Consider the following 10,447-nt stretch of genomic DNA (forward strand, 5'->3'; position numbering starts at 1 on the left):
GCGGCAAAAGTAGACCCCAATCCTATTGCTTCTGGGATACGCCTGAAAATTGCGCGTCACGGCTGGTTTGAAACACTCCGTATTTTATAATGGATTCTATCTGAAGCAGTGACGTTCCGCTGCCGTGCCGCCGACGCTCCCGATGTGAATCAGGGGTTTAGATGCTGAAAGAAAATAGACTCGCAAGGCATTCCTTTATAGAGACCACTGCAAATGCATTAAAAAAACAAGTGAATTTTTTGTTCTTAACCTGTCCGCAGAACACCACATGTACAGATTCAGAATGATTTTGTTGATATTTCATCAAACGTATCAGCTCAAGCTGCAAAGCCCAGAGTTGAAAAAATTATAAACGTGTTACAACCCTTATGTAAGGCATTATAATTAGACAAACATTTAAACACTATAATGCACCATTATGTGTATTTCCCAAAAATAAATCTTGCAAAAATAATTTGCTAAACATGACAAGCAGTGTCTGAGAAAATGTGAAAGGCAGTGCCCTCTGTTTGCAGTCTGCTGTTCAACATAATGGGTGGTGTTTACATGCTGCCAAATTACAGTCCTTTCTTCTGTGTGGTGCAACAATCCACACCGTAAGTTTACACCCATGAAAGAGTTGGGAGGGTCTTTTGGTTTGCTTGCAATCCATTTGTACGCCTGCTCCTTTGCTCTTACTTTATATGCTTCTGTATTTGTTTATTTATTCTTTTACTAACTTTTTGCCTTTGAACTTGATTCAGTCAACTGATGAATTATATTTGAAGAACAGGATGAAACAAGATGATTTTAAACTATGATTTATGGAGAAATTTACTGAGAAAATTGTAAAGAAATAATTTATTAACTATAACAGACCAGTTCACACAAAGTCAGTGCTGTATTGCTGTGCCAGACTTAAATGAATATCAGAAGTTTGGTTAGAAACAACTGAATTTTTCTTGTTTTTGTTTGTCAGAAATGGAATCAGAGGGAAGCGATTGTTCTCAAAATAATAATTCTTCCACATAAACATCAGCCTTGGGCTACATGTTCCATCAGTCCTGACTGTCCATAAGCCCGGCATTAACCCCTTAAATCACACACACACACACACACACACACACACACACACACACACACACACACACACACACACACATGCACATTATACAAAAAGCAAATAGTGGTTGAACCAAGAACGGGGTAAACATTTCTGATTGTAAACAACTACCTCTGCATTGCAATTGCACACACCTGCTGCTATATGTTTAGTATATTATTAGCGATATTTACCTGTTTAATATTATCTTATTGTTAGGGATGTTTTTTTGTTTTTGTTATTGTTGTGCATCTGCACTTTATCTTAATGTCTATGCATGGGACAGTGTGAAACGTAATTTCAATTCCTTCGTATGGCAAGCACATTCGAAGAAATTGACAAATAAAGTATTCTATTCTATTCTAAATTAAATTTCCAGGTTTAATGAACGCTATGGGGGGTTTGTCCCACGGGCAGGACGCTGGAATGCTAACGGGTCAAAACTTTGGAGAGGAGGCGCATTGCTCAGCAAAGCTTGACCTCCCCAGGCTTTACCTATAAAAAAGGGGCTGACGACAAGATAAGTAGGGGGATGCTTTTGCTGAACACCAGCTGTTTCAACATTCAATAGAGGCCATCTGATCTGACTGTCCAGAGGTCAAAGAAAATCAACAGAGTGAAAAGAAAAGTAGTTATTGCACTTAACATAATTTCCCTTTAAAACACCTTGTATTTAACCAGCACTTTGAGAAGTTTTCAGTAAATCCCATCAGAGGGGGATTCAAGATGGCGGGGAGGATGAAGGGTTAATGTGTGGCCAAGGAAATCTGATGCTAATTAGGTCTCAGGAATGCCACAGTGAGTCAGAGCAGGAACCCCCAGAGTGGCTCAGACATGAAGAGAACCAGCTAATATTTTTACTCCTCAGCGGAGTTTCAGGAATCCTGCAGCTGAAGGTAAAAGAAAATCTGCAGATGTAGCCATATTTTCATGTGCAACTTTACTTTTACCCCCACTGATTTTGTTTCAGGCATCTATGAGCAAAATGGTTTTACTGACTTCAGTGCTGTTGCTGCTCCTGACCTGGGCATCACTGCGTAACGCGGCGCAATCTGTAGCGGAGAAATGCCGGGGCACGCGCTGCTTCCACGGGGACTCCGCTGAACCGAGTCCGTGCGCGGGAGCGCACTGTCAGGGTGACGGATCATCCAGACTCCAGCGACAGTTTAACCCAACAACTCTGGGGAGGACCGCGCAACCAGAGGCCGGTCAGAACCACCCACACTCCCCAAAAGAACCGAGCCCGTCCACGCTGTTTCTCCGCGGGCGGAACGGCGATGGAGGCGCACACGTGAGAGCGCAAGAGAGATGTTTGGGTGCGGACTGCGCCTCTGCCGCGAAACAGTTTCAGACCAACAACGAAACCAGAGACTGCAGGGGGATCGAGTGCAGACTGCCGCCGAGGATGCGGACGAAATCCAGGGGAAGGTCTTGTGTTGGAGAGCGATGCTCTTCGGATGGCACCCACACCGCGGACCAGCCTCCAGCCTATCTGTCCGACAGAGCCGCGCAGTTCCTGGGAGACGAGTTTGGACATCCGTCATCCGAACTTGGAGGAGCGCCTCTAGGAGTCCAGCTCACTTGTGACATAAAACCAGGTCTGTTATCTTATATTTTATCAGGTTTTTCTTCATGAAAAATATAGTTAAAATCTGACATTTATTAAGGAATAATGATGCAATAGCTCTTACATCATAGGCAAAATGTGCACGTGCATGATTACAAATGCCTTGAATGGTGGTAGGGGGTCAATCTACCCTTAATTTTAGAATATTTAATCATTTACATGAAGGTCTACCTCATTTCAGTAATAGTAAGTAGAAACCATCAGTGGATGAAAACTGTCCTAACCTGGCAGAAACATAAATATTCTCAAGTAGCTTCTGCTACTCACAGTTCAAGACGTTTCTCAATATTACTTTGAGGTTCTGCATATCACCTGTCGGTGTTCCTGTCTTCCCCTTTCATTTAAATTTGCAGCCAGGGAGTGAGATACAATGATTTGATGTTGCCATGGTGATTAGCCTCCAGCGCTAGGTTTAACATTTGTTTAGTTTTTTTTGTTTTCTTTACACTTGTGTTAGAGTTAAATTATTTTGTCTCAGATAATTACTAATATGTTGCTGGTGTTTGGTGTGTGTGTGTGTTGGTGTTTGTTTTTAATCTTTAAATCAAAATAAAATGCTTTAATTGATTTGATCTGCAAGTGTGGATTTAAACATTTTAAGACTTCTTTGTTATCTTAAAAATTATTGCAAGTCAACGGGTGGAGCTGAAGTGGAAAATCCATCAGAGTCAATCACCCAGAAAATGTAGATGTGCTTTGATGCGACTCTATAAAGGAAACTTTCAGGTCACTTGCCATGGCTCAGCTAAGAAAAGGAAGCAAAGGGGTCACAGTCTTTGCACATGTTATCAACGTCATGTATTTTAAAACAAAACAAAAAACAATCAAAGGGTTGAATAACTTATTATGCATGTTTTTGTTCTCAGGGGAGAATGAGGTTCCTTCAGAGGATGCCCTCATCCTGCACCTCCAGCTGGAAAAAGGGCAGGAGAAGCTGGTGGAGGCACTGCGAGCCCAGCAGGTCATCATTCGTGACCTGCAGCAGAAGCTTGTGGACCAGCAGGAGGCCCTGCTTTCTCAGCAGCGAGACGTCCTAGAGCAGCAGCGGCGCATGTATGAGCAGATGGATGTGGTGAAGGCTCAGTTCGGCCTCCTGTCGGACACCGTCAAGCAGGTCTCTTTCCAGGGCCTGCAGGGCGAACTGCAGACCTACTTTGAGAGTCACCTGGCAGGGCTGCAGAGCCAAGCCCGCAGCCACCTTCAGAAATCCTACGCCGTGCATAAAATGGACTTAGACTCAAAGGTGATGGATGTTGTTGGAGAGGCTCATTTTCCTCAGCCTCTGCTGGGATGCCCTTCACCCTGCAGATCAGAGGAATTCTGTGATTTTCAAAGGGATCCACCCCGATGTGAGAAGTGCACCTTGTGTCCTCCGGGTTTCTTCCTGATCTCACAGTGCTCCCCATCTGCAGACAGAATGTGCCAGGTACGAAAAGTCCAAGACCCCAGATAAAGTTCAGCACACTCATATCAACAAAACTTTAACTGTATGATTGCAGGACAGAGATGAATGTCTTGAACTACCAAACATTTGTGGGGAGCGGGTTAAATGCCTCAATACTCCTGGTAAGCTCAAATCTAATTGTTCCAAGTGACGTTCATCATTTGTGCTTACCAAACCATATTTTAGAATGATTTTGGTCTTTTATTTTGTAGGGGGTTTCAGGTGTCTTGGGGTTTCAGAGAGAGAGGCTGCGATGGGCCTGTGCGGTCAGGAGTACTTCTACAACCAGGAGCTGCAGGAGTGCCAGGCTTGTTCAGACTGTGATGGAGAACCCGTTGTTGTTCCCTGTACCTCCACCAGCGACTCCGTCTGCGTCTCACTTTCAGAGAGCCGACTCTCAAAGTCCTGGGCAGCAGATGTGGCGCTTCCTCCTGCTAGTACATCTGGGAGCCACATCTTCCCTGGCTTACAGCTGAACATACGAGGGAAGGAGAGCAGTGATTTTCTATCCAATCAAGCAGGGAACATCACCTTTCTTCAACATGGTCTAGTGTGGCTGGATTATAACTTTGCAATAAAGCACAGCTGCAGAAACTTCCTACAGGTGGGGATGAAGCTCAACGGCAGCCAAGAGGAGGAGAGTCAGGACCTCAGCGGTGTTCGTATTGAACAGCCAGATGGGAAGTACTTGCAGGGGGTCAGCGTGAGCTCCGGGGTGGAGATAGAGCCTGACGATATCTTTACGCTTCTGCTGAAGAGTCCAAATCATCACTGCAATCAGAGCAAGGATCTTCACGTCTTTGACTTCCCAACTCCTTCCCTGAGTTTGCTCTGGTTGTCTCATGATACTGGTGCTGTTGCCATGACGGCTCACATGTCCCTGCTGGCACACTACCAGACCAGCTACCGTCCAACTTTCCGCATCACATTTGTGTCCGACCCCTATATGGTCAGCCTCACTCATGACAGCCGTGGGGTACGCTTCACAGAGAGCGGAGTGGTGAAGTTTGTCCTTCAGCAGGCGCTTTACTCCATGGGTCACGCCTGCGTTCGAGAAGGTTTCTCCCTGATCACTTACAAGGCCCGAAATGGGACTGGCTTGGAGGTGATGCAGGCTTTTAAGACTGGTGTGAACTACAGAGACACCTCCATCACCCTCTCTGGTGCAGTGATGGTGGAGAGCAAAGACACTCTCATGTTTGAGATCGCATCTCCATCTCAGTGCAACATCCGGTACTTCGGGGACAGCACTGGGATCAGTATGTTGAGCTTGATCTGGATTCCTTCTGCCGTGTCGTCAGCCTTGACAGCGACAGTGTCACGGACCGGTCTTCTCTTTGGAGCTGTCAGGAATAAAACTCTGCTGTTCCAGCAGATCAGTCCGGATACACCACAGGTCAATCTGGCCCGCTCTGGAGAACAAGGCGCTCGCAGGAACTTTATCTTCCACGAGAAGGGGACAGCAAATGTGGCCCTTAACCTAAAACTTATCCACTCCTGTAATATAGTTAAGCTCACCTTGCAGAGGGTTGGAGGGAAAAGCGAGCAGGCGGGTCCTGTGGCTCAGCAGGTGTCTGGATCAATGCCTGAAGGCAGTGAATGGGCAAGTATTGGACTCAGAGCCTCGTTTCAGGTCCAGAATGGCACATCTGTTTATGTTACTCTGGATTGCATCAGAGGACGAGTTAACCAGATAAAACACGAAGGTGCTACAAACATTTCGATTTTCTGGGTTGCACTGTGAATCAACAGAGCAGGACTTTTGTTTTTTCTGCCTTTTGTGAAAACAAGCTGACATTTTTGCACAAAACTGAACCAAATTAGGGACAAAATCTTAATGATAAACATCGTTTCTCCTTCATATTTCCAACCCAGAGTTGTTTTTTTTTTTTTTTGGGTAACTGTCCAGATTTGTTTTATGACATGTTGGAGGTAAAACATCAGAACTACTTCTATTCTGGAAGTACTTCAGCTGGTTGAACAATTTTACATCGTATTGCTGGGATGTCTGACCCCTACTTCACACTGGAGGCATCAGCGGTGCGGCACGGCAGCAGCTTCTCTGTCATGCTTCTCATTGGACTCTTATTCACAAAATCCATCGAGCCTTCAGAGTTCACGGTTTGTTTGTGCCATTCACAATGAAACCGAAGACAGAGAAATCACATTTGATTTCACTGTTTGTTGCCATACATGATGTTGTGCCTGTCCACTGCCAGGATTAAAGCCATAAAAACACATTGCTGCCCTTCTCGAATGATGCTGGGAGTAAATAAGCCGTCAGGTCATATGTATAGACGTAATCTACATAGATATGAAATTGCATTGCTGCAATAGAAGAAGAAAGAAGAAGAAGAAAATATAATTTCCATAGATCAGTCCGGATACACCAATCGTCTTTTATTATGAAAATTACCAGAGGTTTTACACTGAAATCATACCTGATTTCCTGTCTAGCCCTATGTTAACTGTAGAAATTTACGTGTCACAGAAGTGGCTCGCAGCAAAAATACAATCCGATCCCAACTTTATCGGCACGGCACAGCGTGCCGCTTCTGGTATGCACCAGAAAATGTCCACATCTGAATTACCCCCATTGACTATTGTATGTATAAAGGATTCTATTTAAAGCATTCACGTTCTGCACTGCTGACGCTTCTAGTGTGAAGTGGGGTGAGAGTGTCTGTGGTACTTTGTTCAAGTGTTTAGCTACACACACATTGGCATGTTTGATTTTGCATGTGGCTCCTTTAACATTTGTCAAAAACAAGACATATCTACCACTTGAGTATATGTAAGACACTTTCAAAATATATAATCAAGTTTCAGGGGTTTGGGAAATGGTCTAATATTTAACTTAGCGTAGCAACTTGAATTGGTGACTCTTCCCAATGGGTGCATCCACTCTGGTCATTCATCTTTATCTTGATGGGATAAGTTCATGTCAGCTTGATCTTGCCAGTAAAAAAACATCAAGCTCAGTAGTTGAGATCTGGCCAGACAGGAGGTCAAAGATGGAAGCTGTGTCAAACCATTGGCAGCTTTCAAAGTAAAAGATGCACACAGATTTCACGTTTCTTAAAGTTAAAAGTAAAGTCCCATTAATTGTCACACACACACAGGTGTGTGTGTGAAATTTGTTCTCCGCATTTGACCCATCCCCTGGGGGAGCGGTGAGCTGCAGACACAGCCGCACTCGGGAACCATTTGGTGGTTTAACCCCCCAATCCAACCCCTTAATGCTGAGTGTCAAGCAGGGATAGCCTAGTGAACTAGACCAAATTCTTGCTTTGCAAAGAATGGTCTAGGCATGCTCCATTGGAACCTCAGCAGCTCCAACCAGGACTCTGGCTAGCCAATCACAGCTCTCTAGAGGGGTTTCAAACACATAAAGAGCTGTGATTGGTCCATAATGGTGGGCCAATCATAGTGCTCTATCTGCTTAGTGAACAAATCACAGAGCTTTATCTGCTTTGTGGGCCAATCAGGGCACTCTATATGCCTGGTGGGTGGGATGATGCAACAGAGTGAAACAAGAGTATGTCACATTCATTGTCCAGTAGCATGCGGAGATCATTTGAAAGACAACTGTAGAACCCGCCCCACAACCGAGAGCCGTCAATGGAGCATGGCCAGACTAAATAATACATTTGTTTAGTCTGGCTTGCCAGGCTAAAGCAGGGAGGCATTGGGTCCCATTTTTTCAAAGTCTTTGGTATGACCCGACCAGGAATCGAACACCTGATCTCCCAGTCTCAGGGCGGGCACTCTTCCGAGTCATGTTGGAAGAAAGGTTACATTGAAACAGAATTCATTCTCAGCCCACTGGGTGTTTGCCAGTTTTGCCCCCTTTAAAAAGATAGACCTCTTTTTAAGATCCATCTCACCTCCATACTTCTTGGTTCCAGAGCTGGGGTCTCATTTATCAAACATTGCGCAGAGTCCTTACTAAAACCTACTTAAGCTCTGCAAAAACAATGTACTTACGCCAAGGAGGTTTGTGTTCTATCAAACATGGAGTACAGCACAGCTGCACGCAATCTCCGCTTCATAAATCAGAAACTATCTAAAAATGTTCTCAGCAGCTTTTTAGTCACATCCCGCCCTCACCACGCCCACTTACTGCCATAAATGGTCAATGCAAAGTGCCTTGTGGATCTCATGCATATACATAAGCCGGCTGTTGCAACGCTCCGCCAACGACGATGGCGACCGCAGATCAAGGCAGATCAAGGAAGCACAATTTCACAAGCAGAAATTGAAGAAGAAGAAGAAGAAGAAGAAGAAGAAGAAGAAGAAGAAGAAGAAGAAGAAGAAGAAGAAGATGATGATGAAGAAGAAGAAGAAGAAGAAGAAGAAGAAGAAGAAGAAGAAGAAGAAGAAGAAGAAGAAGAAGATGAAGAAGAAGAAGAAGAAGAAAATATCATTTCTATAGCGCCTCTCAAGATAAAAATCACGAGGCGCTTCACAAAAACAAAAACTGAAAAAATATAAAAAAGCATTTAGAAAATGTTTAAAAATATATTAAAATGAGCAAAAATAGACAATTGTGATTAAAACAATGTTAAGAAAGAGAGAGAGAGTGAACAGGAAGGAGGGAAATCGGTGGATCCTGAGGAAGGTGGAATAGGTGGGGAGAGCAGAATAAAGAGAGAGGGGTGAAGAAGGTCATACAAAAGCCAGCTTGAACAAGTGAGTCTACAGCTGCTTTTTAAAGGAGACCACTGAGTCCACTGGTCTCAGGCTCAGGGGGAGAGAGGTCCAGAGTCTGGGGGCCACAGCAGCAGATGATCTGTCACCTTTGGTCTTTAGCCTGGTGCTGCACAACCAGTAGGCCTTGATCACTGGACCTCAGGGACCTGCTGGGAGTGTAGGGACTGAGAAGATCACCAATGTAAGATGGTGCTTGTCCATGTAAGGCCCTATAGACCAGAACCAGGATCTTGAAATGAACGCTGAAGTTGACTGGCAGCTAGTGAAGCTGGAGGAGAAGCGGGGTGATGTGGGTGTGTTTGGAGGACTTGGTCAGAAGCCGAGCACAGGCGTTCTGAACCACCTGTAGACGGTTCAGGGAGGTTCTGCTCAGACACGTGAAAAGAGAGTTACAGTAGTCTAAGCGTGAGGAGATGAAGGTGTGGAGAACTGTCTCAAGTTCAGAGCGAGACAGAATGGGACTCAGCTTAGCAACGTTCCTGAGATGGAAGAAGGAAGAGCGAACAAGAGAACTGACATGAGAATCCAGGGTGAGAACTGGGTCAAAGGTCACGCCAAGATTCCCTGACCGAAGGTTTGGTGTGGGAAGCAAGCTGACCAAGAGAGTCTCTGACTTTGGGAACCAGCTTGTCTGGGGCACAGATGAGGATCTCAGTCTTATCTTCATTCAGCTGTAGAAAGCTCCCAGCCATCCAGGTTTTGATAGAGTCTAAGCAGGTGTGTAACAGCTGCAGCTTAGACATCTCATGGGGCTTAAAGAAGATGTACAGTTGGATGTCATCTGCATAAAGATGGTAGGAGATTCCTTTGAAGGAGCTCAGGATGTGCTGAAGAGGAAGCAGATAGAGGAGGAAGAGCAGAGGCCCCAGCACAGAACCTTGTGGGACACCATGGGTAAGAGAGGTGGTGGAGGACCTAAACTTGGAGACGGCCACAGAAAAAGAGCGCTCAGAAAGATAAGAGGAGAACTCTCCAGAGCAGATCCTGATAGGCCTACCTAGTCTCTCAGCCTCTCCAGTAGCAGGTGATGGTCAACAGTGTCAAAGGCTGCAGTCAGGTCAAGCAGGACCACAACAGAACAGTCACCTGCATCACTGTGAGTCAGAAGGTCATTAGAGACCCTAAGAAGAGCTGTTTCAGTAGAATGAGCTCTACAAAAACCTAACTGGAAGCTATCATAGATGTTATGTTCATCAAGAGCAGCTGTGAGTTGTTTAGCCACAACCTTTTCCAAGATCTTGGAGATGAACGGAAGTTTAGAGATGGGTCTGAAGCTGCTATGGAGAGAGGGGTCGAGACTCGGTTTTTTAAGAAGCGGGTGGATTACAGCGTTCTTAAAGTAAGCAGGGACCTGACCAGAAACCAGAGAAGCATTAATTATGGAGAGCACGCTGGGACCGATGGACTGAAAAGCACTTTTAAACAAAGATGAGGGTAAGATTTCGAGGGGGTATGCAGAGGTCTTCATAGAGTTAACTAGTTTGGTTAACGCAGGCAAAGAAACAGGAGCAAAGCTATCTAGGATGATGGGCCTGGTTGGAGTCGGGAGAGGCAGCGATAAGGCTGAAGGAGAGATGCTAGA

The 10,447-nt window shown here is 45.1% G+C and overlaps 1 protein-coding gene across 1 annotated transcript; it reads left to right on the forward strand.

The window, feature by feature from the left end:
* The first annotated feature begins 1,733 nt into the window (after positions 1–1,733).
* Positions 1,734–6,993, forward strand: nell3 (NELL (neural EGFL like) family member 3). Its single transcript, XM_015955456.3, has 5 exons — positions 1,734–1,977; positions 2,052–2,679; positions 3,575–4,134; positions 4,208–4,274; positions 4,365–6,993. Exons 1-5 carry the CDS (start codon positions 1,831–1,833, stop codon positions 5,894–5,896), a joined length of 2,934 nt encoding a protein of 977 aa, XP_015810942.3. The 5' UTR covers positions 1,734–1,830; the 3' UTR covers positions 5,897–6,993.
* Positions 6,994–10,447: the final 3,454 nt, after the last annotated feature.

This window comes from Nothobranchius furzeri, chromosome 7 (assembly GCF_043380555.1).
Source record: "Nothobranchius furzeri strain GRZ-AD chromosome 7, NfurGRZ-RIMD1, whole genome shotgun sequence".
Classification (NCBI taxonomy): Eukaryota; Metazoa; Chordata; class Actinopteri; order Cyprinodontiformes; family Nothobranchiidae; genus Nothobranchius; species Nothobranchius furzeri.

Bases quoted from the DNA above. Each gene is read 5' to 3' on its own strand.
- nell3 (XM_015955456.3), top strand. From the start codon at position 1,831: ATGTGTGGCCAAGGAAATCTGATGCTAATTAGGTCTCAGGAATGCCAC. The intron at 2,680-3,574 runs GTCTGTTATCTT...TTTTGTTCTCAG, and splicing joins CACTTGTGACATAAAACCAG to GGGAGAATGAGGTTCCTTCA. The intron at 4,135-4,207 runs GTACGAAAAGTC...GTATGATTGCAG, and splicing joins CTGCAGACAGAATGTGCCAG to GACAGAGATGAATGTCTTGA.